The sequence below is a fragment of the Cuculus canorus genome, chromosome 1 (assembly GCF_017976375.1).
Source record: "Cuculus canorus isolate bCucCan1 chromosome 1, bCucCan1.pri, whole genome shotgun sequence".
Taxonomy (NCBI): Eukaryota; Metazoa; Chordata; class Aves; order Cuculiformes; family Cuculidae; genus Cuculus; species Cuculus canorus.
In genome coordinates this window covers 110,374,312-110,399,436 of record NC_071401.1, presented here as the reverse complement: position 1 = coordinate 110,399,436, position 25,125 = coordinate 110,374,312, and the positions used below count along the sequence as shown (strand labels likewise).

Below are 25,125 nucleotides of genomic sequence, written 5' to 3'. Positions count from 1 at the left end.
ACATGCACCACCTGGCTTGGAGGAGGCAAGTCCTTTGCTCCTTGTAGGTATGGGCAGGGACCCTCTGTGCTATCCAAGAAGGATATTTCCCCCATACTTCCTATCTGGTGTCATCTCCAGGAAAATAGAGTGAGGGGATCTTTCTCCCCATAGATCTAGCTTCACTGATGTGGTTTCCAATGGTGATACTGTCTACGTAAAGCATTCTCTAATCATCTTTCTTTACCCTGCCTTCTGTGGTTAATAGCCCTGCTGTGTGTCTGGTTGCACTGATTTCCCATGGAGAAAGAGATTGAGCTTTACACCGTGCAGTCCTGGGAAGAGGGAGCTGTTGGTTTTGTCCATAGAGCATCATCATTGCCAGTGATAGGTCTGGGCCAGGCAATCCTGTTCTCCCTGTTTTTTTTCTATTGCAAATGTAAACAGGGGCTCATGCATCATTAGAGTTGCAAGCTTGGAGTTAAACTGTCCCCATGTGTATGCTTATCTGCACACTGACTGTTGGAAGCTCACTGAGGTTGAACTCCAAGTTTCCTTTCCATTTACTCTGTTCCTGTAGCAGAGATGCTTTTTCTCCCTTCCACAGTGGAAAGCGGGTTGGCTTATTGTCAGCAGGATCATCCCTAGGGCACTGCTGGCAATGAATTCCTCTTGGAAAGCAAACCACTTCATCACTTTCTTCTGAGATAGAAAGGTTTTGTCCTGCAGCAGAGAATGGAAGCATGACACACAGTTATGGCTAGGTGCGTGGTTGTGTCCTACTGCCATGGTACATGGGACCTTCTAACCACCAGATGTGCTGGGGCACTCCACTGCTTGCCAGCCTCTGTCCTATCTTCTCACTTCCTCTGTGGAGGCAGCACATGGGTTTCAGCCTAGCCTTGCACCATCCTTCTCCAAAGCAGATGCTGCTCCTCTGAGTCATTTAGTCAATACCCTGGCATCAAGGTGAGAGCAGTATTGGGATGTGCTTACAGGAGAGCATTCCTGGATGATTTCTGGTGGTGCAGTGATCTTCCTAAAATTGATAAGCTGTCTGGGCTGACTGTTACAATGGAGGCCTCCTGCCTGTGTAGTTAATGGGCTTGTAGGAATGCTATGGAACTTGGGGTTGTCCATTGAATCTTGAGACAGACTGTGGTTGGCCACCTTCAGAAAGGACCGTGCCAGCCAAGCCTGTACCTGAGGTGTCATGCTGCTGTCTGTAGCTATGGAAAATAAATAGCTGGAGGGATCTGCAACCCTAGAAATCGGCCCCAATCCTCCCCCAGTTCTGTCCCCTTCCTTGCTCTGCTAGCAGGAAACAAGCTACTCTGTGCAACTAAGTGGGAGTCATGAATCAGAGAGTTAGGCTGTGAGCTACCATGGGACAGCAAAGCCACAGCTGGTAGCACCAGGTACCTAGTATGCACACAGCAGCAGGAGGGGCCTTGGGAGCAGCAGGAGGGACCCTTGTCCAGGCATCATGGGGCTAGGGTGCCGGCTGTCACGTCCCAGAGGCGTGTTACTTTGCATTTGTACCGTGCTCCCCAACCTCTCCCTGCTGTTTCTGAGCAGAGGAAACCGCCACTGCCGGGCAGTTTCCTCCCAGCTGCTTTCAGAATATCAGGGTGACTGTTGCTGTCACCAACAAAAGCCTTTCACCATCCATCTCGGAGAAGACTCAAGTAGAGCAGTTTCCCATGGGGCTGATGTGTTGCCTGGCAGCTGCCTTCCTCCTCCTCGTCCTCCTAGGTGAGTGCCCTGCACTATGACAGGGACTTGTCTGGGGCAGGTGAGTGGGGAGTAAAGTACTCCCTCTGTGCGGACAGGACCTTTTCAGGTGGGTGGTTCAGTGGGGCACCTAGCTGGGGCTGTCGGGCCAGGACAGCCCTGACATGGCCAGTACTAGTCTGGCTCAGTAGCTGTCAGAAGAAATGTGATGGCATGTTCTCCTTTCACCACTGTCTTTTCACTCCAATGCAATAGCCCAGACCCTGACGAGGTGTTGGTGAGGGGATGTGCAAACCCGACTGCATGGCCACTAGGTGTGTGGAGGGGGTTTCTAAGTGTTTCTTAGGCTGTGCTTCCACCAGCTTTCTTCTCTGGCCAGGTCTCCATGGTTGGTTTTTGACTTGGTGCCCATGTCCTATGGACATCTTGCTTGGTGTGCATGCTGGACACGAGAACAGAGCGAGTGTCATCCTTAGGAGCTCTGCAGTAGCAGAAGCTGCGTGGCTGGCCATCAACTCTCCAAACCCCCTGCAAGCAGAAACAGAGGGAGCTCTTGATGCCTCCTGGTGGCCCCCTGCCTTCAGAGGAGCTGTTGCAGGCCCCCTCTCCTGATTCTGTCTGTGGAGTACCGGTGCTGCCTGCTGGTTCCCTCTGCTGTGCCATGTCCCTTGGCTTCTGCGTTGCATCTTCTTCTCTGGCAGACATCAGCTCTGGTATCTGCTTCCTTTACAGTTTGTGCAGGACCTGAGTGCTCAGACCTTTTAATTTTAATATACCTGCTTGCTGCTTCCTCTGAACACCTGGCTGAGAGATGCTTTTGAACCATGAACAGGCTTGACAGCCCTCTGTGATGCTCTGGTTGGTTTTGTGTTGACCCCCAGTGTGTTCAGAGATAAGAAATTTTGGAGATCTGTTGTTACAGGACTTTTTCTTAAAATTGCAAAGCGTGTGAAGTCCCTTGGACCTTGTGCTTCAAAGAATGAGATTGCACAGGAATTCTTTTCAGTATTGCGTTGTGGTTCCATGCACATCCATACCCGCTGCTGTTTTGTGTGTGTAGCCCTTGGATAACATACTGCAAACACTGTGTGTGCTGATTGTTTGCTGGCAGGTTTGAGCACTGGCCAACGGGTGGTGACAGTTCAGAAGGGACCACTCTACCGTGTGAGGGGGTCTCACATCACACTGTGGTGCAAGGTGAGTGGCTACCAGGGCCCAGCAGAGCAGAACTTCCAATGGTCCATCTACCTGCCTTCAGCTCCTGAGCGGGAGGTGCAGATCATCAGTACTGCCAACCCCTCCTTCCCCTACGCCATCTACACCCAGCGTGTGCGCAGCCAAGAGATCTATGTGGAGCGGGTGCAGGGAGACGCCGTCCTGCTGCACATCACCGAGCTGCAGGACCAAGATGCTGGGGAGTATGAGTGCCACACGCCCAGCACTGATGAGAGGTACTTTGGGAGCTACAGCGCCAAGACTAACCTCTCAGGTAGGTCCTGAAAGAAAGCCCAGCTCCCTGCCATGCAGGATTGCAGGCAGGTTTCTGCTGCTGTCACCTTTGCACTGGGGAGAAGTTCTCATCTCTGGGTTTCTGACAGAGGAGCAGCTGGGGAAAGAGGTGATTAATGGGACTGGTGGACATAAATTTTCCTCTTCTCTCCACTGTGGGATTGATAATCTACCCCTGGTTGGCCAAGGTAGGGATACCCAGATGTCCCCTTGCAGGTTGCTCTGGCTATTGCCTCCCAGCCGGGACAAGGGAAAGGAAAGGGAGCCTCTGTTGCCCCATGGCCTGACTTTAACTTTAGCTCCTGATGCAGCCACACCATTTCGCAGCTAAGTGCTTAGGATGGCAGGAGTTTTTAGACTCTCTGTGTTAGCTCTTGTTGTCCTCTCAGTTCAGAGTGTGGTATTTGATCCAAGTGGGATACTATCTGATGGAGGGAAATAGCAGCTTCTGCAGAGCCCTGGGACAGAGAAGGTAATGGGGTGGAGAGGTAAAGGAGAAGGCCCTGCTGTGATCCCACTAAGTCTCTATGGCTTTATGGTATGTCCACTTGGTATTCACCCATTTCCTCCTTTATTGTGGTGTTGGGGTCATGAGGTGCTGGATGTTAATCCCCTTGGCACTGGCTATTTAATACTGCCTGTATTTTAAATGAAGAGGTACTGCAAAGAAGATTGACTTTACTTCCTTCTCTCCTGAGATTTTAACCACTTCACACCTTGGTGTAGGCAGGTGGAAGCCTTGCCAGTCAGCTACAAAAGATATTTATTCTACGTTGTCAGGTTCCTTAGGGCCTGGTCAAGGATTCATAATGGCTAGCAGGTTGCTTATCGAGGTCAAGAGATTATTTTTCCCATGTCTAGCTGCTCTTTTTTTCTCCCCCATGCTCAGTGGTTGCAGACACCCTCTCGGCTTCCATGATGCCCCAGATCCTTGTCCACCCAGAAGGGGACATGGTGGAACTCACCTGTGAAGTGTCCAAGTCCACTGCCCAGCACACGCATCTCTCTGTTGGCTGGTACCATCTTCTGGAATCGGGAGATCGCCATACTGAGGAGGTCCTCACACTCTCCAAAGATTTTGTCTTGAGGCCAGGACCTTCTTACACGCAGAGGTTTCTGTCAGGGGATGTGCGTCTGAACAAGATTGGGAACACCATATACAAGCTCTCCATTGGGGCACTGGAGCTATCTGACCAGGGGCAGCTGTACTGTGAGGCAGCTGAGTGGATTGAGGATCCTGATGAGATGTGGAAGGACATCTCCCGCAAGCAAACAGGGAGAACATCACTGACAGTCATAAGCCAGGGTAAGGCCCTTGCAAAGTCACACATTGAGTCCGATTCCTTTGTGCGTTCCAGGCTCTGCAGAAGCAGCTTTCAGTGTCCTTCACCTGCCTCTGCCGCAGCTGGTCTGGCTGCCTGTGCTGGGTGCTGAGGGGGGGGCGAACTGCGCTTGGGGCCATGGCAGCCCCTGATTCAGGAGCTGTTGGTCCTTCTCACCTTGGAGGTTCATGCAGCCAAATCTCTGATGCTGGCAGTGATCTTGCATGTGAGGGCCCATGTGAGGTATTAGAGCAGCATGTGCCCACAGCACACTGGCTTCTTGGCATCATTAAGCTCCATTGTGTGGAAGACTGCATTGCTAGACTGTCTTGAGGGTCCTGCAGCCTCAAACACGCCAAATACATAAGTCAGCTACCTGTTGCAGTGTCTTGGCAACAGGCACTGAGGGGTGTGGGGATGTGCTACGTGTGCTGCATGGCTGTGGTGTCATCTGGAGGTGGCTTGTCTGTCCGTGCTGTCACAAGTCTGCCGGCCTCCAGAACAACTGGTATTGCTGCTTTTAAGACCATTCTTGTGTCTCCTCCTAGTAGTTCATTTATGGGACTGTGGGTCAGACTGTGCTTTGTAGTGTGTGTACCAAGCTCCTGCTCTAAGAAAATACAGTATTAAGTATTTATAAAGGGGAGACAGACCTGCTACCACGTAGGAGGAGAATTAAAATAGGAAAGTTTGAAAAACATCCCCCTGCCAGTGCTGCCCATTTGCCTCCACCCTGTCCCTGCCTGGCACCTCCTGCTCCCTCTGTCCAGCAGCTTCCCATAGCTCCTGGCATCTGTAAGTGGTGCATCCCTTTGCCCAGGGCCAGTGGGAAGGTCCCTTTCCCCCCACTGCCCTGAGATGGTTACAGCGCTGTGTGCTTGCTGCAGCTCCTCTGAGCACCCTGCCTGCTCTTCCTCTAGCTGCCTGTGGTTAGCTGTGCCCAGAGGAAGGGAAAGATCTCTTTCCCACCAGTAAGCTTCACCTCAAAGGCAAAGTTGTGTCTAGTTGACACCCCTTTAACGTAGGCAATAGTGTGCAGTAAAATGAGAGTGAGTCTCTCACAGACAAGGTGCCTGGGGAGGTGGTGTCCCATGTCCCCATGCCTTGGGTGGATGGAGGAGGCTGCAGAGACAGGGTGGTGAGAGGAACTTGTGTCTTGCAAGAGGGTGATGAGTCAGAGCAGGAAACCAAAGAAATGGATGGGTAAGGACCAAGTGCCCCATTGCTTTTGTTTAGAAATAGAGAAACCTTTTCAGAGTTTACTCTGTGCACTGTGGTAGCCAGTGAGTTGAAGGGATGCGACAATGGTAAGAGGACAATGTGGTGGTTGTATTAGGGCTGCTGATATTGCCAGGGGGAATGGTGGCAGGAGTACAAGCCCTCCAGAACATCGCATCTGCGGGGCCAAGGTTTTCCCTCCAGTGCTGGGAGCTGACAGCCACTGTGACTGTGGCAAACTGCTGCAGTGGTTTCTATAAACTCTCCAGCAAATATTTGTGAATGCCAAACATATCTGCAGTGGCTGAGATTCCTGTTCACTATCTGTTTATCAACCAGTGTTTAAGTTCACAGGCTACTCTGCTTTCAATAAAATATTGAAGGCCTTCCAGTGGTATTCTGGGACCTGCTCTATTTTACCTCCAAACTACAGTGCATAGCCTTGCCCGTGTTAGATGTGAGGGCACCGCAGTGACCCAGGGAGATGGAGCAGCATGAGCCAGGCTGCCTACCCGGGGAGTTGGGGTTCAGTTCTACCTCCTGTCTTCTGGCTGTGCCCTCACTGTGTGGGGTCATGGCATGGGGTTTCAGGGCATCCTGTGGGTCTCTGCCTGCAGCTGCTCTCCAGATGGGATGAAGCTGGGAACCCATGTGTGTTAGTGGCAGAAGCTTTGAATGCCCTGCAAGGAAGGTAACTCATGTGATAGGATCTAGAGATAGGATCCTTATGTCAGGTGCAGCTGACTGCCCAAGAGGGTCTGCCAAGGAGATGAAGGCTTTGTGCTCCCTCACTTTGCTTGGCACCTGCTTCTGATCAGTATGGAGGCAGGACAGGGGCTAGGAGTTGACCTCCACCTCCTCTTGCTTTTCTTCAACCCCCACAAGCTTTGATATTTCTGTTTGCTGTAGGAACTAACCCAAACCCGCTCCAGCTTTGAGAGCGTCTCTTGCCCACATCCTGCAGCAGCCAGTGGGGGCTGCAGCATATGGGACCAGCAGCAGCAGATTCAGAAAAACAACCCGAATGCTAAACCACCATACAGCTTCTCCCACCAAAACCAGCAGAGTTAAAAACACCACTTTGTGCCCCTTTCTGGTTTAAAGGATATTTGTTACTTGAAGCAGAACGGCTCCAGGAGGCAAGATGGGGCAGCTCCCTGCAAAAGCTGATGCTTCAGGGTTAGGGCAGCCTAGGTTCAGATGCCTGAGCTGAGTTAGGGGCTGGCATCCTGATGGGTGTTCAGCTCGTGGGGGGCGCGGGGGAGGTGTTAGCTGCTTTGAAGAGGGAACATACCTCCTTGGGGCTCTGGTGCTTCCTCCACCTGTAACTGCTGGTTAGTGCCTGGAGCTGGCACCTGTCTCCCCATGGGCAAAATTTTCCATCCTGATTACTTTGCTAATCAAAGAAAATGCTTCCATCGAGAATTCCCTCCTATTTACCTCTACATGACCATCGATGCTGCCAGGCAGGAGGGAAGTGTAAGCAGAGCCACCTAGCACCCTTTTTTTGATTGCCTACAGGCAGAGATCTCTCCGTGGTTATCACTGCAGCTGAAAGCTCCCTTTCTGAAGGTGATACCGTGAAGCTGAATTGCATGGTGGAAGCCCAGAAGAGCAGCAGCAGGCAATTCCAAGTGCTTTGGCTCCTCAACAGTATGGAAGTGGCCAGGGTTGACCCCTATGGCGTATTGATTTGGAAAGAAGAATATGAGGAGAGAGCCAAGCTGGGGCAGCTCCGAGCATTCAAGCAAAGCAACACAGTTTATGTCCTCATCATCTACGAGGTAGGGCTGAAGGACAATGGTACGTACCACTGCTCTGTTTCGGAGATGAAGACTCCTGGAGACTTTCACATCATCCAAGGCAATCTGTCATCAAGCATCCAAGTCGATGTGAAACCAGTAGGTTAGTAAATCCTAATGATTGCTCTTCTGGGTAAAACCTGCAGTGATCCCTGACTGGGGAACACTTCAAGTCTGGCCTTTCAGCAGGGGCAACACACCTGCTGTTTGCACCAACAGCATAAAAGTGCCGTAGATTTTGATAGATAATAATGCAAAAAGCACTTGCTCTGGTAAACATTGGCATGACAGATGCAGCAGTTGTGAATAAAGTGTAAGCCTTTAGCTCAATCTCTTTGCAATGAGTTTTGGGGCAAATAGGTAGGGTTCTGGGGAGGTTGAGTTGTCCTGTGCTTTTGGTACAGAAAGTTGTATGCAACACCTGAGGCTCGCAGGATGACACAGAAGAACAGGTGCTTCTGGATGGGGACATCATTGCCATTTCCATCAGGGTGCTCTCTCTGTTTTGGAGGGATGACTTGTGAGAAACAACTCTAAGACAAATGTGTAGGAGACTCTTGGTTTCCTTGTCATAGCTAGATGATGGTTATTTTGATATAGCAAAAGCTGACTGTTGGGACTCTATTTCTCAGTATTTATTTATGTATTAATGTCTCAGGAAAGACATTAAAGAATAAAAAAAAGAAAACCCACAGAACCCTCTCAAAATTCTAAGAAAAGGCTGCTTGAAAATATCAGACAGTTCCTTTTCTTTTCCAATGTTAAGATTTACCTGGTCTCTCCATTTAATGCCATGGTATCTCTAGTTTTCTCTGACATCCTCTCCCACTCAGTAATTGTTGTTTGCAGAGAGACGAATGCAGCTGTCCGTGTCTACCAGTACGCCACATGTTGTGGCAGGAGATGCCTTGATCCTCCTTTGCCAGGTACAAGGAGCAACCAGTCCTGTATCTGTGCAGTGGTGGCACCTGCCACCACAGCATCTGGGTCCTCAGGTGCTGGTGGCCACCATGGAGCGGGATGGCACCCTGAGCTTGGGCAGCAGCTACCACAACAACAGGACTCGAGGGAGCCTCCGTCTGGAAAAAGCAAACTCTGGCACTTTCACCTTGGTGATCCCCAACACATTGGACGAGGGTGACGGTGGGCGGTATGGATGCAAAGTAACGGAGTGGTTCAAAGGCAAGAGCTGGACAGAGGAGGGTGAGACAACAGTGACAGTCAGCTCTGTGGGTGAGTTGGGCAATCCTTATTTGTGGGTGTTCTCAAGCTGGACACACTAGAGGCAAGGTTGGAGAAGTGAGTGGATGCATGTGGGTAGGTCAGAGGTCCTGCTGTGCCCTGAGTTCTGCTGCTGCTGTAGGGTGAGCTGGGGCTAATCATTGGGCCCTGGAGTGTTTCAGTTTCCACACTCCCCAATGTTCATGCCATTGGGGGGGTTTAATAAGGCCAAATGCCGAGTCCTGCACTTGGGGCACAACAACCCTATGCAGTGCTACAGACTGGGGGAAGTATGGCTAGAAAACTGCCTAGAGGAGAAGGACCTGGGGGTGTTGGTTGACAGCCGACTGAACATGAGCCAGCAATATGCCCAGGTGGCCAAGAAGGCCAACGGCTTCTTGACTTGTATCAGAAATGGCGTGACCAGCAGGTCCAGGGAGGTTATTCTCCCTCTGTACTCAGCACTGGTGAGACCGCACCTCGAATCCTGTGTTCAGTTCTGGGCCCCTCACCACGAGAAGGATGTTGAGGCTCTGGAGTGTGTCCAGAGAAGAGCAACGAAGCTGGTGAGGGGGCTGGAGAACAAGTCTTATGAGGAGTGGCTGCGAGAGCTGGGGTTATTTAGCCTGGAGAAGAGGAGGCTGAGGGGAGACCTTATTACTCTCTACAACTGCCTGAAAGGAGGTTGTGGAGAGGAGGGAGCTGGCCTCTTCTCCCAGGTGACTGGGGACAGGACACGAGGGAAGGGCCTCAAGCTCCACCAGGGTGGACATAAGGAAAAAATTTTCCATGGAAAGGGTCATTGGGCACTGGAGTAGGCTGCCCGGGGTGGGGGTTGAGTCGCCTTCCCTGGGGGCGTTTAAGGGACGGGTGGATGAGGTGCTGAGGGGCATGGTTTAGGGATTGATAGGAATGGTTGGACTCGATGATCCTGTAGGTCCTTTCCAACCTAGTGATTCTATGATTCCTAGCAAGGTGCTTGAGTCCTCCATGAGATGCTCTGGGAGAGACAAGTGGTACACAACAGTTAAAAATGCCCAGAGATCTGAAAGACAGTAGCATGCTCAGCAGGTCTTTCTGACTATCTCCTTAACTTGAAATACAAAATATCAGTTCTAGCAGCATAATTACTTACAGTAATTAAGCTCCATAAAGGCACTTGCTGAATGGTATAGTGGCCTTTGTCAGAGATACACCCCCGGTGCTAGCATCTGGTCACTTCTACTGCCCTCCTGTCTGAGCACAGAGCTACTAACCTCCCCAGGGTGTGATGCTCATGCCATTTTTTCTTTTAATTGCTAGAATTGGGTGCCCTTATTGAGAGGCTGCTTTTGCCTGTGATTTAGGGTATTTTCCATGGTTATTGCTGGGCTACGTGCCTAAGAACACCAATTGGGCCACAGGAGTTGTTAGGCTTTTGTGGATGGTGGAAAAGAGTAGCAAACAGGGAAGCAGCAGCAGAGGACACCCAGCTCCCTGCCACAGGGTGGGACTTGGGAGCCTGAAAGAGAGGGTACTCGGGAATGGCTGGAGTTGGGAGAGCAGGGGCTGAGATTGAAGAGGGCCAAGGACCATGTGTGGCTGGACAAGCATAGTGAAACTCAAGGGAGAATGGCACTGGCAGAGGAATGGCAGGACTGTTGACTAGCATGGGATTGTGGTGGCTAGGGCAGCAGGGATTGCACTGCATGGGAACGGTGGTGGCGAGGTGGTGCAGGGCAGGATTTCTGTCTTGGCACCAAAAGCTCTCTTCTCCTGAGCAGGTTTCAATCTGCACGCCAGACTGAGAAGCCGGATTGCCACTGTCAGATATGGGCAGAGTTTTGAACTCGACTGCCAAGTGAGCGCCAGCTACGCCCTTGAGGAGGTGCCTATGTCTGTGGTGTGGCTCTTCCAGCCCAGCCTGCCCACCGGCCACCAACACGAGCTGGTCCGAGTCCTCCCCAATGGCACCATGGCTTGGAACACAGCACAGGCACACTTCCAGCGGAAAGCCCTGCTGATGAAGGCTGCCACCTCCTTCAGGATGCACCTCCACAGTGCCATGGCTGCCGACCAGGGGACATACCAGTGTGTGGTGGAGGTATGGAGAAGGAATGTTCTGCCGCTGGGGCAGTCGGCAGCCACTGTCAGGTCCAATGCCGTGGGGATAAAGGTGGTACTGCCAGGTAAGCAGTGTCACAGGTGCTTATTCAGCACAGATCTTTCCTTCTGTAACTTTAAATCCATAAAATATGACCAGTGCAACTGGGACAACTGATGGCTAGGGTATCCCCACCAGGGTCAACTCCCAGGCCACACAAGACAATGCTGCCTGTCCTGTTACTTCCTCAGCACCCACAGCTCCCAGCAACACCCTCAGAGGAAAATTTGGTATTGGGAAGTGGCCATGCCTATTTGTTTGCAGATTATGTTAAGTGTATAGGGATCAGCCTTGCCACTAGGATTTTAAGCCTTTAGGGAAGAAGTAGTACTCCCGAAGAAGACTGATTGAAGCATACAATTATAGAATAACAGAATGGTTTGGGTTGGTGGAGACCTTAAAGATCACCCAGTTGCACCCCCCCCACTCATCGCAGTGGGCCAGGGACATGTCCCAGTAGGTCAGGTTGCTCAAAGCCTCATCCAACCTGGCCTTGAACACCTCTAGGAATGAGGCATCCACAACTTCTCTGGGTAACCTGTTCCAGTGCTTCACCACCCTCTCAGTAAAGAATTTTTTTCTTTATATCAAATCTAAGTCTACCTTCTTTCAGTTTAAAGCCATTACTCCTTGTCCCATCACTATACACACTCATAAGAAGTCTCTCTCTGGCTCTCTTCTAGGCCCCTTTTAGATACCGGTAGGTAGCTATAAGGTCTGCCTGGAGCCTTCTCTTCTCCAGGCTAAACAAGCTGAAATCTCTTAGCCTGTCTTCTCATAAGAGAGAAGGTGTAGATGGTTCTGGCTCTAGTATTGTCTGCCTAAAAAAGGCAGCGTGAGCTAGTGAAGGATATTTAGGAAGGCAGAGTGAGACTGGGAAAGGTGCTGGCTCTAGCAGCGATAGGATGAGGCAAAGATGTAGAAAATGAAGCTGCAAATCATGAAAGTCACCATGCTGTTTCTTCAGGTATAAAATTTGATGGTTGGAGCCTGTAGTGATACTCTAGTACTTGACTTTTGCTTCAATGTTTCATTTACCATTTGGTGTCAGTCACTACTTTGGGAGTTTAAATGCCCCTGTGGATCTGGCTTGTGGCTTCAGACAGGAGTTACATGCATAAAAGGTCATAACAGCAGGGGAAGGAGGAGACATCCTTTTCATTTCCAACTCCTCAGGTACTCCACATCCAACCCTTGCTGGGGTCCCACAAGTAGTGCCCTGAGCAGGCAGGCGATGCCTAGCCTTAGTGGGAGCGTTCCCACCAGCCTCTCAGCACAGCCACCTGTGGTACCCCCTTGGCTCCAAAGCAAGTCATGGGAGGTTTTACACCAGCCACCCCTCCGGCCATCTGGCCAGCATGGGTCGCTGCAGCAGCCATGCCCTTCTGCATGCTCCTGCTGCTCCCAAGCCAGGCAGAAAGCACGGTGTCAGCAGGCACGGTTCACAGAGAGACAGGCAGCAAGAAACTGCTTGGTTAATTACATTGAAATTGAAATGGAATGGGAAAACGGCATCGTGTCTTTCTGTGCCAAAGGAAAAGGCAGGCAGCTACTCTGCCCTTTTCAGTAATTGATCTTTAGCGGGAGCGAGAAGAGACTTGGAGGTGAAAGAAACGGGCTTTGCAGCAAGTGCTCTGCTTCCTCTCGAGGTGATCTTCTGCAAGAGCTTAACAGCAATTTTTTTTCATCAAAATCGAGTGCTCACAGCAGCTATTCCTGTACTTTTCCCTGAGCTCTGATAGATTTTGCAGAGTATTTGCTGCCCTGATGGGTGTCAGGCCAAGCCATGCTCAAGCCAGAGGGCCCCTTGGGCAGTTTGCTGTTTTCTGTGCTGGCAGCCTCTCTGGGTTTGGGGAAAGGTTTTAGCCACCTTCCCCTCACTATGGCAACACTGGTGGGAGAAGCTCCCTTGGTGGAAGATGCATATTTTGGTCTAGCATGGCTCCAGAGCTGACTCTCCTGGAGCAACTTTTTGCTGGGAGGAGTGTCAGAGCTGCTTGCAATGAGCAGTGGAGTTGTTCTGCTGGCACACTCTTGTTGATAGTTGAAGCTGGGAAAGACACCTCCATGTGTCTGACATGGGAAGCCTGTCCTTGCTGTCCACCACCTCTCCTGGAGCTGCCTTCTCCTCTCCTGTGGCCTTTGAAAAGGAGGCAAAGTGTCTACTTAAAATACCTGTGAGGATTTTTAGTTTCCGCTTTGGCAGAATTTACTTCTGGGTCCCTCGTGGACTTCAACAGGCTTGCTGAGGGATATTCCTGCTGTACTGAACAGCTGAAGTCAAGAAACAGATGTCTTTATTTTTTTCCAGTGTGATCAGTTCACCTGTCACAGAAACACAGGATCTCTGAGGTTGGCAGAGACCTCTGGAAGGGCATCTGGTCCAAGCCTTTGCTGAAGCAGGGCCTCCTAGAGCCCAGGACTGGCTTTTGAATATCTCCAGGGAGGGAGAACTCTCTCTGAAGATTGTTGCTTCCTTAGAGCTGGCTCTGAGCTGGGTGCACTTTAACTGCTGAAGTTGGAAGATGTTAAGTTGTATCTGCTTTCTAAGTATACCCAAGTCTACCTGGTGTCTACAGGTGTGCATCTGATGAATTTGCACAGCTTCCTAAATAGGGTGACTGCTTTCCCATCTCTTCTGCTTCTCACCCACACCCATTCCTTCAGAGCAGGGCAAGTGCACTGTGAAATGCAGAACAGGACTTTGTTGATACCTTTGGAATGGCCACCTCTTGGTGGCTGTCACTGCTGAAATCTTCACCATTGAGGTGAGGCACTAAGCAGATAACTGGGATTTGTGGATACGCAAGTCCTGGTTATAGAGGAAAATGCCTAGCTTTTGGTGAGAGTGTCTGTTAGCAGTGTGGAGAGAAGAGGAGGAAGTGCAATAGGATGCTAAGAGAAAGAAACAGTGTAAGTGGATATGAGCTGGGAGATTTTTCTTGGCAAATTTGAGATAGAGGCAGAAACAGTGCACAGGGATGTCAAGGGCCATCAGTTGGATGTTTTGCTTTGACAGGCCTCAAGAGAGACATTGGTGGCCTCTGAAGTGGATTGTTTGAGTTTTGAGAAGAAATGCTTGAAGGAAGGGGAAATGTGTGGGCCCTTTTTTTAGATTCCTTCTTCCCCATCAGACCCTGCAGGAAAAGTCACAGCTCCATCGTGGTCCACAGGCTCGCTCTCTAACCTGCTGCATTCACATCCCTTGGTGAAGTGCTGTAGAGGAGAGCCCCCTGCTGAGCCTGTGGCAGAGGGTAGGGGACTGAGGTGCTCTGTAGGAACATCTGTGTGTTCTCTGCAGCCTGTCTCTAAACCAGCCCCCAGGGGCTTTAATGGAGCTTCTGTTCCCCCAGCCTTCGCAGCACAGGGCATCCTACTGCTCATCTTGTACACAAGGAAAATCTGGAGAACATAAACTGAGCCTACAGACCCTTAAAACCATGATGGTGTCTTGTGCTGAGTAATTTCTGTCTCCCCATGGGTAGCTATCTGTGTGCTTCACCTGACTACTGGTCCCATCTGACAGAGGTGGTGTCTCAGTGTGAAAGGGAGTGCTGAGAGGAAGCCCGTTGAAGAGACACATTCACAGCCTTTCCACTACTGGAGGAGGAGGAAAGGCATCAGCAGTGGGTGACGTGTGGCAGATCCCTCAAACCAAGGGCAGCACAGGCATATCAGGAGCAACAACAGTGTACCCTGCCAGGGGGCAGAGGTGCAGGCAGCGCCACAATTTCCTTCTCCTGAGCTGCTTAGTGTTAAATTGTACAGTTGCCAGGTATAATCACAGTGGATATTCAGGACTATGTTATGTGGTTTCTGGTTAATAACCACAGCAAACACTTGAGATGGTGACTATTAGCAAAACCCATGCAGGCTCCCCTTAGTGCTTCTGCTCCAGTGTCCCCTAATGTGTCTTTGTCCTCCGAGCCTTCCCTCCCTCCCCTTTTGGTGGGTCTCTCAGGCCAGTCTTGCTTCTCTCCTTGCCAGCATCCCGGTATTGGCAGCTGTAGCTGGCTTGATTATTTTGTTTCTCTATTTTAGAAAGTAAGCTTCAGGTATCTACGAAAGAGAGCTCTGTGGAGATTGCTGGCAGTGCTGACACAGCCATTGAGTGCAGGATCGTGTTTGCCCAGAATAATTCTCAGTTTGCTGTTACATGGTACCTCTTACGTCATCTGGCAGATGCAACCCCCCTGCAAATCTTAAGGGCCAGCTACAGCAGCATACTGGAATATGGGGCTGAGTTCAGCTCTCCTGACAAAAAGTCTCGGTTCCTGAGCCAAAGGACATCCAGCAATGTTTTCTGGCTGAAGATACTCTCTGCGAACCCTGGGGACCAGGGCAGGTACTACTGTGTGGTTGAGGAATGGCTCTGGCTAGTGGACAGCTGGTACAAACTCGGAGAGGGAGCATCGGGAAGGACCACACTGGAGTTCAGGCTCCCAGGTGAGTGGTGGTTATCTCTTGCATAGATGCCACAAAAGGAGGTTGGACCTATTTATTTTGGGGCCTGTGCAAAGCCTCTCCTAAGATGGCAGGGCTTAGGAGATGCAGCAGCTCCTGTGTTGGATCTTAGACTTAGGGGTGTAGGGAGTGTCAGTGCTTCTCAAAGAGAAGTAGGGAATTAGGAGGATTTATGACACCCTCCTGTACCAACCGAGATGGTATTTTTGCCACTGGCAGGTGATGTCTAATGCTTCATAGAAAAGTGAATTGTGGCATTTTTTCCCTCCAAAACATGGTGCACTTGGTTGGTTGTACAGTTCTGTGAACAGAGAAGCAGCCCTTTCCTGGTACTCCAGTGCATTCTGAAGCAAGAGACAAAGTTTTCCCTACCTTGCTACATATAGTCACAGAGAACAAGGCTGAAGGCTCAGCTGCTCCAATCTTGGTCACTGCAAACACTCGAGTGCATGGTGAGTTTTCCTGCCTTCAGTTCTTCCCTCTCTCTCAGCATGACCTGTCCTGTGGTTGAAGTCCTAAATAAAGTGGATCAGAGAATTCCAACCTCCTAAATAGCTTTTGTTCCAAAGGATGCCTTATCGCTTATTTACAGGGTGAGGGGAGTATTACAGCAGAGGGTTATGAACAGGGTGAAGAGATAAGGAGGGAAAAAGCACCCCAGGGAAAATGAGTCACAGGAGCAAGGGAGTCCGTGGGTGTCCTGCTGAGACTCCTGCAATGGGCCATCTCAATCTCTTATGTTCCAAAAGATTTCCATCAGTCTGCAGGCACAGGCAGGAGCATATCTATGATGGTGCAACAGCACAGTGGCTCTTTCTGCTTGTAACCCACCCCAGAGCGTGAACTGCACCTGGAGAAAACCAACTACAGCATCTCCGCAAGAGAGGGTGAGGATGTGACGCTGCACTGCCTGCTGCGGGATGCCTGCCCACCTACCACTCGCATTTTGGCTATCTGGTTTCAGGGGAAGGAAAGCAGCAATGCCAAGCCCTTGGTCACGCTCCACCGTGACGGTGCTATTGAGTACTCCTGGGAGAGCCTGTCAAGGAGGCTGTACCTGCGCCGCCCCACTGCTGGTGACTTCAGCCTGACACTGCACAGCGTGGAGGAGGGTGATGCAGGGGTGTATTACTGCCAGGTGCAGGAATGGCAGCAGCAGAGCGAGGGGAAGAACTGGGTTATGCAAGCCTTGGCACACTCGGGATACACTCGGCTCACTACAATCCCACCAGGTAATGCCACTGGGTGCTCATGCTGCACCAGTTTCTCCTTAGCCGTTCTGGGGTGCTGGGGAAGGATAATGACAGCTCTCTGCTTGTGGTGCTGGCTGCAATGGCAAGAAAGTGGAGGGGCCAGGAGGACTTGCTAAGAGATCACAGCAGGATCAGTCCTGGGGGGATCACCAGAGTTGTGTTGAGAGCCAGGGAAGGGAGGGGAGCCCTTTGAGGGACACATGCTATGGGTCTGGTGGGGGGAGGCAATGAGATCCCATTCCCAGTCTTCTAGATCTGCTGGGGCTGAAACCCAAGTACTTGGTGTTGTAAACTTTGGAGATGGTGAGATGCCAAGAGCTCCGACTGTGAGGCACATGGTCCAGAGGGTGCTGTTGAGTGCACTTGTGTCAGTAGTGCTTTGTGTGCCCTCTGCAAGACCATGAGCACAAACCCCTGTCCTCATTTGTGCAATTTGGGCTAGAATGCTAACTGGTTTGGGGAAAAAAATGTGATTTTTCTGGCAAGTCCATCTCCTGCGAGATGTCTAAAAATGGCCTCTGTTCTCCTGGGGTGTGCTGGGCTGCATGCTAGGTGCAAAGACAGAGCTAGATTCTGCATACAGAATTTCAAATAAATAAAAGCAAAGGTTTCAGTCAGGTGCATACAGTGTTTTTAGGGAGGTAATTGGCAGGGGAAAAGTATTCTCTTGTTGCCTCTTTGGGGAAATAGCAGTCTTGGATGACCCGTGTGGAGGAAAGAAATATGAACTGTGAAATTAATCTTGTTGCATCCAGCTGACAGTATCCATTCTTTTCATGCCTTCAGCTCTGGAGCTGCCATGCTCAAAGGCAGCCTGGGTGCCTACATGTGGTTATTGCTTCTGCAGCAATTATGGATGCTGACCGACATGGAATAGCTCAGGGGAATGCTTGTAGAGCCCTCCCTTGTGCCTACTACTGGCACAGGCACGCACAGAGCCTGTGTGCGTGACTCTGCACCTACAACAGAGCTAATCTGGATTTAATTGCACAGGGAGGGGTTGATAGCACTTCATCCCCCTGCTGTTATGTTCCTGCTGTTGTCCATCACGGCTCCCTCTAGCACTTGGATTTCTCCTTCATCACCTCCCTCTGTCTATTGTTACCCATTACTGGTGGAGTAACCGTTGCTAAAATTGCTCAGTAACTGCTGGAAAATTCTCCTCCAATTTTCATGTGTTTTTACCAATTGGTTTTCATGTTTTTTTTCACAAAATCTAAAAGATGAGCTGGGTGTTTTTTCGTTTTCTCTCCTTTTGGTGTGTTTCTCCAGTGATGCAGGTATCTTGAAAATGCCCCTCTGGCTCAGATTTCAGTGTTTTGGAGAAGTTTTCTGAGGGGTGATGACGCAGCCACATATAAGTATACTCGTAACCAGGGGTGATTTAATCTCTAGTTGCTGATGTGGGTGCTGCCCTTTAGGATACCTCCTTAAGATTAGAGAGGCACTCATATAGTAGAGACTTCTCCCTGTTTTCCTATAGGGAAGTAAATGCTGCTTCTAGCTATGTGTATGGGTCACGGAGCTACAGAGGTAGGGAAGTAAAAGCCGGTTTCACAGCCAGGAGTAACCCCCAGGTTGGTTTATCACTTATCAGGCTGTGTGCGTCTCCAGTGGAGAGCTTCGAATCAGCAGACTCACATGCTCAACATGGTTCTGCAGGGCAAATGTAAAACTTCTGCACATGGGTCTTGGGTAAAGAGGATAACTGAGGAACAACACTTGGATAAAACAGACCCAAAGGAGCTGGCATGAGCAGTCGGGGTAGGCCAGGTGCATCTGAGGTCAGCCTGTGGTGTTGAAACTACATGTCATGTGAGGAGATTTTGACGACCAGGATTAATGGGTGGCTGTAAGGAGACTAGGACAAAAATGGAAAGGCTGCAAATGAGTGCTTTTTAGCTAGCATGGAACTGATCAAACACCATTTTTTGAAGTACCCAGAGAGCCCACAGCAGTACAAGCAGCCTCCATCTCCGCTGGGGAGCTGTTCTACTGGAGCTGCCAAGGATAGGGATGGGGCTCAGCTGCCTGCATCCTGAAACAGGATAGCGGAGCAACAGAAGGGCAGGTGTCTGGGGAAGACAGAGACCTGTTTGATCTGTTTTCCAGTGCTTTTCTCTTGTCCCTCCTTGTTCAGTGGTGCAGCGTCTGACAGACCTCTGCCTCAGCCTGCTGTCACCCAGGGTGTAAAGGGTATGTGACTTTTCCTTATTGAGCCTAGTCCGGAATGTATTAGCTGAAGTGCCATGCTATTTCTGTTGGGGTGTTTCAACTGAATGAGGCGAAGCCCTACCTGACCTCCCAAAACAAGAAATTGAGGCAAATTACCAGGTTTCTCTCCCTGTTCTCCTCAGATAGCTTCTATGAACTCTTAAAAATTTGTAGCTGTTGAAGATTGAGGGAAAAGTGATAAGAAGATAACCTATAGAAACAGTAGGAGAGAGAAACTCAGACTAGCTTGGGTCCTTACTTTTTTTTTTCTTCTTTTTCCTCCAGAGTCAACTGTTCTGTCTAGAATCTGCTCATCCCCACCACTGCTGAACTTCATTCTATTCTTACCACTGGTTCTGATTCTTCTCCTGACTCTTGCTATCTTCTGCTGGTACTTCAAATTTAGAAAAAGCAAGAATGCCAGCATCACAGAAGACCAGCTGATGGAGCTGCAAGGGGCTGGAGGGGTCAAGAAAACTTAGCAGGTCTGGAATGGCAGATGTAACTTGAGTGAGCAGACCTGGACAGCTGAGGAGTACAAAGTACTTGCAGATGGACTTTTTATTGTTTTGCAATACCTCTTGCAATGAATCCTTGAAATTGCATGTTTACTTTCAGTGGTACAAAGCAGCTTTGAATTGCTAAGCAAATAGGGGTTTTGTAACAGATATTTCTGTCTCTGTTCATTTCATGCTCTGTTCATTGTGGCGTATTTGAGGTCCTTGCAGTATGTGTCTACCACTGTGGGTGGAAGTAGTGTTATCTCTCTACAGGTATAAGGGGAAAAACAGCTCTTTTTGCACTGCAGTGCAAAACTATTAAATTTCTACTCATTTTAGGTCACTTGACAAAATCTGTAGTTTGCAGGCTAAAAACCAGTGGCAGAGCTGGAAATGGAGTATTGGTGTCCCATTTAAGGCATTGCATTTGCCTTTGCCCACCCTTTGCTGTGGAAGCTCTTAGATACTGCTGTACCCTCCTTCTGAGAGTGCTTGTGCCTAAAGAACACCTTCTCTGAAAGGAAATGGGTATTCACAAAACCTGTCACAGAAACAAGAGGACTGAGCAAGGCTAGCTGGGGCTGAAGAAAGTCCATACCAGGGTACCACAGCCATCCACAAAAAATTAATCCTGTTGACCCAATAAGGGACTTGCATGGGGTCTTGAATCCCAAAAGAAAGCAAGTGGACACCCAGACATTTTGGAGATGAGTGTACAAAGACTTCTAGCTCCTTTCTTTGCTGCGATTGCTGTAGCAGAAGAGAGCATCCAGCCTCTTGTGCCTGGGATGTTTGTGGGTCAGGAAGCTTCACAGCTGGGACCTGGTATTAGACACCTTCAGGTTGTGCCGTGTAATAAAAAGCCCATGTATGTGCCTGCAGGGCAGCTCCTCTATGCTCTGAGATCGAGATCAGGCTCACTTTTTCAAGGCTGAGGAGCTAAGCTACTTGAAGGCTGTCTGGCTGATGCATTAGAGGAAAGGCCATTTCAAACCAATCCTTGTAAGTCAAGGAATACTCAAGCTCTAACTGTGCAAAGTAGAACTGGTCCTAGTGAGCTGTAAGGTCAGGCATCAGAGCAGCACTCAAAGCTTTGTCCTCAGGCAAAAGCAGCCACATAGAAAAAACAGTAGATGCCTATGAACTTGCTTCATTTGACCAGAGGAAGGACTGAAAACACCACAGGCCCTCTAGATGATCTGTTTAAGTTCTTCACTTTCCTTATAATTAGAAAAACTGCCTGCCCTGTATCATGAGGAACTGGGAGGTCCTTTCTCCCTTTCTTCAAAAAAAAAAAAAAACCAAACCACTTTCTGCCTAACTTTGGAGCCTTACTGCTCCTATTTCCCTGTTCAGCTGCCTCCTCTGTCTGTACTGGCTGGCTCCAGCTTGCTCAACCTTTCCCTGCAGGATATGTTTTCTGGACCTCGTGCAGCTTTTCCCTTTGCTGCCCTGACCCCAGCTGTCTCTCCCACAGTGTGAGTGCTCAGAGCCGCATGCAGGACGCTCTGCAGAGGTATCCCCCCTGTGTTGTGGGTTATGTCCAGTTTACACATCCCAGTAGGGTGTTTGATTTTCTATGTGCGTGTGACAGCACAGCACTGTTTGTGCTTGGCTCACAATTGTCAGGCTCCTCTCCTGCAGATCTGCTGTCTAGCAAGTTGTTTCTCTGCTGTGTGCTCAGACTTGTGACTTTTCCTATCTAACTGAAGCACTGTTTGCATGGATGTGATGAACAGCTTTCTGCACCACTTTGCGAAGGGTCCTGCTGTTTGTTTGTCCTAGCCTTGTCTCGATAATGCTTTAACTCATGGACCAGTTTCAGTTTGTTTTGACAGAGAAGTAGATGCTCTCTGGACATTAAACTCTCATAAGTTTCATGAAAAGTGGTAGCTGGATGAAGAAGAGGAGGCAGAAGAGTTGTCCTACCAAGGGAAGGCTGCAGTGTGAGTTGCCTGACAGCCATCCCCGAGCGAGACGTACACTGGCTGCCTGGTGCCCAGCTCACAACCAGGCGATATAGGAAGGAGATGTAGGTGTGTTAGGGCATGGGAAAGGAGAGGAGGAATTATTTTTTTACTGTAAACTATTAACAATTAGTCCATGCACATAGTTTATCTACCAGTTTTGTACTGTCCATCTGTGTTTCATTTGGATTGTTTCCTTAGCTTGCCTGTAAGAATACCTTGGGAGCATACTTCACAAATCTCGGTAAAGTCAAGAATATGATGCCTACTGCTTACCCTTTCCCACAAGGCTTGCAGCCTTCTGGCAGAGGAGAATTGGATAGGTCTGACGTGCTCTGCTCTTGTTTAAAACCAAGTGGAAAAAAAAAGGTATAACAACTTCTCTTGTCTTGCATTCTTCTAGGTACTTTTAAGTACTTTGTCCCTGTATCTCCTTGAGGATTGCAGTTAAGAAGTTGCAAGTGTTCAGGTTCTCCTTCTTTTTAAAAAATATTTTTGCCCTTTTCGTGTCACTTGGTGTCTCACACCTCCTCAAGTGTTACCACAGCAAACCATTAACAGATGGCTTGAAGGCCCTTCATTTATGTGCCTTGGAATGAACCTCATCAACACCAGCCTTCTACCCAAACACCTAACTTATTTAGGTCGCTACTTATTACGAGAGTGCTGGGGTGGTGACATGGGATAGCCACCACCCTGCTGCAGCAGTCACATCTGTAGGTCAGTCTCCATAAGCAGTGCACAGCCTGTGAGTGACCTGGCTGGGCTGGGTGCATCCGCTGAGCCCATGCTGGCCCCTTGCTCAGCCACCTCGGCATTCCATCGTGTGTCTTTGGAGGTATCTTTGCTGCCATCTGATTTTAATGTAAAAAGCCATAGACTCTACTGCAACATGAGATTTTTGTGTCTGGTGGACTTCGGGAAGAAGATGGGCAGAGAAAAGGGTGTTTCTCCATCAACATCTCTCTTTTTTTGCTCAGTGAACCAGAGGTCTTTTGATGAAAGGGTCTGCAAGAAGAATTTGTGGGTTTGCAGTGGCAGGGTTTTTTTTTTTCCCTCTTTATTGTTTTTCTGGCTTTGCTGGGTCACTGCCAAACCTTTCAGCTGTATTTCTTAAGATGTATTTTTTTCCATGAGTGAACTTAGAAAGAGTTGTAACTTATCACAGTAAAAGCTGCAAAACAGTCCTATTTTTAAAGAGAACATTTCACTTGGCTACGGTAAATGTATGAAAAGTAGAGAGGTGTGTGTGCATGTGTGTGTGATGGGTCAGAAGATGGTGTTGATTTTACTGCAAAGGCTCTTGGCCACCTTCAGCCACCCCTATGATCACGGGTTTTTTCCAAAGTAAATTAGAATAGCTGATAAAATATATATTTAGCTGTTAATAGCTTTATGGAGGAAAAATAGTGATAACAGGGCAGACCCTGCAGCACAGCAGCACCCCTGTTGCACTCCATCCCTCAGTGTCTTGTGTGAGGTCAGCATCCAGTGGGGAGAACCAGGGTCCTTTCCTGTGTTTTAAAGCAGTTTGAAGGGGCTACAAAGCAATGAAGAGCTGGATTCAAGAGGAATTAATCGGTTGGGAAGCACTATAGAAACACAGGATCTGTGTGGTTCTCTTGTGTTTCATAGAATCATAGAATAGTTTGGGTTGGAAGGGACCTTGAAGATCATCTAGTTCCAACCTCCTGCCATGGGCAGGGACACCTCCCACTAGATAAGGCTGCTCAAGGCCCCATCCAACCTGACCTTGAACACCTCCAGGGATGGGGCAGCCACAACTTCCTTTGGCAAAACCTGTTCCAGTGTCTCACCACTCTCATGGTGAAGAAATTCTTCCTTATATCAAGCTTAAATCTGCCCCTCTCCAGTTTATACCCGTTTCCCCTTGTCCTATCGCCTCTATGAATAGCCCATCTCCTTCTATAGGAAGGTATGGAAACCATAAGATAGAGGAGAGCAATGCTTTCTCCCAGGCAAGTGAACACAACTTTGCAGCTGGGCAGAACCTGGCAGTTTAGAAGGTGGATGACATGAGGGTGGGATGTGTAGGTATATAACCCCTGCATTGTGTTGCCTTCCTGGAACACTTTTATGGCATCTGCCTTTGGGCATGAGCAAAGCCAGTGCTCAGCGATCACCAGGGCAGCTTGCCCAGCATGCCATGGGACATCTTCAGGTGAGAACATCATTGGGGACCTTGGCTCCTCTAGCCTGCAAGCGGGGAGAGTGAGTGTTGAGTGAGTTGGTCTGCAGAAACAATGGGAAGTGGCTTGCAAGTGAGGAAGTACTTTGTGTCTTCTAGCAGCTCAGGGTTTCCTGACCTGCCCTGGTCCCTGGGAGCAGAAGACACGGCAGCAGCGTGCTGTCCTTGTGCCACCAGGGAAAGGTTGTTGGGTAAGGTTGCTAAACTTTCAATAAATGCTTCCAAACTGATGCCTTGGAATTCTCCTGGGAAGTCCCCTCTCAAGCAGCATGTCTTCATTCCTTCCTATTAATTCTGAGTTGGTTTTGATATTTGATATTCAGTTTTCTCCTTTGATAAAATATTCAAAAACTGGAAATAAAAGATACAGTTTTGATATGTGCTTTGGTCTCACTTGATGCCATTTTGTATTCCAGCTGGTTCCTACAGTCCCTGCTTGTTTCACATGTCCTTCAGCCTTTATCTTTGACACCTAAGACAAAGCAGAACCACTCCTAAGACTCTAAATCTTCCTTAACCACTAAGAAATTGCTTTGTCATATCTGCCTGGTACTGTTTTTTTGGTCCTCCTCCTCCAGTGCTCTGCCTTCTCCCTCTTTTCTTCCACCTGATAATATGGGATTGCAGTCCTATTGCACAGCGGAGGAAAAGGCAGCCCTTGTCCAAGAGCGGTGCTTTCCAAGGCAGAAGCAGTTCAGACTGTGGGGCTCAAGGTGGGAAGGATGTGCGAGAAGCAATGTGGTATCTGGCTCACTTTGCTACCACAGCAAGCAAGAGGGACCAGTTCAGTGTCCTTTTAGCCAGCTGCACTCATGACCGAAGAGCCTGGTTGTGGTGGTGCAGGACAGAGAAGATTAATGGCCCCCTACCTGCCTGGGCATATAAAAAAAAAATGCTTTTGTGGCCATAGTTTAAACCACATAGGAGCTGCTAGAGAAATGTGCTCATATTTAGAAGTGCAAACAGGACAGTGAGGCCAGACGCTACTTGCTTCTGCAGTCTGGACAGGAAAGAGAATACCACAGGCAACTAATTTGAGCATCTGCTCATCTGGGTTTTCTTACTTTCGTTTTATTTAATTATATATTTTTTTTTCCTGTATATTTCTAAGGAGAATGACATGATTATAAGTGATGCTGGCAGGGTGCTGAACTCTCCTCTAGTGCCAGTGCCAGTGAGCTCTCCAGGCACGTATGGGCACAAGCTCACTACTGCCATTGCAAGCCACTCAGTTCTGTCAGCAGCTTTGTTTAAAAAGTATAGTCCAGGTAGGGGGTATTTTTGTCTTTTAATTGACACTTTGCTCATTCCCCCCAAAGGCACCTGGAGCAGGTCCTGTGCCTGGGCGCTGGGCAAAGTAAGGGGAGTGGGAAGGAGCTGCTCTTCTGGCAGGTCTGGAGCCTGCCGTCACCATGGGTGCCATCCTCAGATCCGCACTTGGGGACCATCAAGAAGGCACGGGGGGGGGTGGCTGTGAAGTGGAGAGTGAATTCACCTCTGACTTTGTGTGTTCTGTACCTGCTCCTTGTAGGGGTGAGGGGGAGCATTCATTTCTGGGACTGTCAACTACACCTTATCACTGCCTACAAC

At 49.4% G+C, this 25,125-nt stretch overlaps 1 protein-coding gene across 3 annotated transcripts; it reads left to right on the top strand.

Annotated features, from left to right (window-relative positions):
* The first annotated feature begins 1,614 nt into the window (after positions 1–1,614).
* CD101 (CD101 molecule) lies at positions 1,615–24,018 on the top strand. 3 transcript variants are annotated; one of them, XR_008450027.1, is made up of 9 exons: positions 1,615–1,734; positions 2,825–3,202; positions 4,112–4,528; positions 7,284–7,667; positions 8,414–8,797; positions 10,549–10,953; positions 14,970–15,374; positions 15,692–15,844; positions 16,229–16,360. XR_008450027.1 is itself a non-coding variant. In XM_054067975.1 (9 exons), the coding sequence occupies exons 1-9, from the start codon at positions 1,683–1,685 to the stop codon at positions 19,339–19,341; spliced, it is 2,877 nt and encodes a 958-aa protein (XP_053923950.1). In that variant the 5' UTR covers positions 1,615–1,682; the 3' UTR covers positions 19,342–24,018. The 3 variants fall into 3 exon arrangements, 2 of the variants coding, with proteins under 2 accessions (XP_053923950.1, XP_053923945.1); XM_054067975.1 differs by lacking the exon at positions 15,692–15,844 and adding an exon at positions 19,145–24,018 and having other exon boundaries at positions 15,111–15,374; positions 16,229–16,624; XM_054067970.1 differs by lacking the exon at positions 15,692–15,844 and adding an exon at positions 19,145–24,018 and having other exon boundaries at positions 16,229–16,624.
* The last annotated feature ends 1,107 nt before the right edge of the window (positions 24,019–25,125 follow it).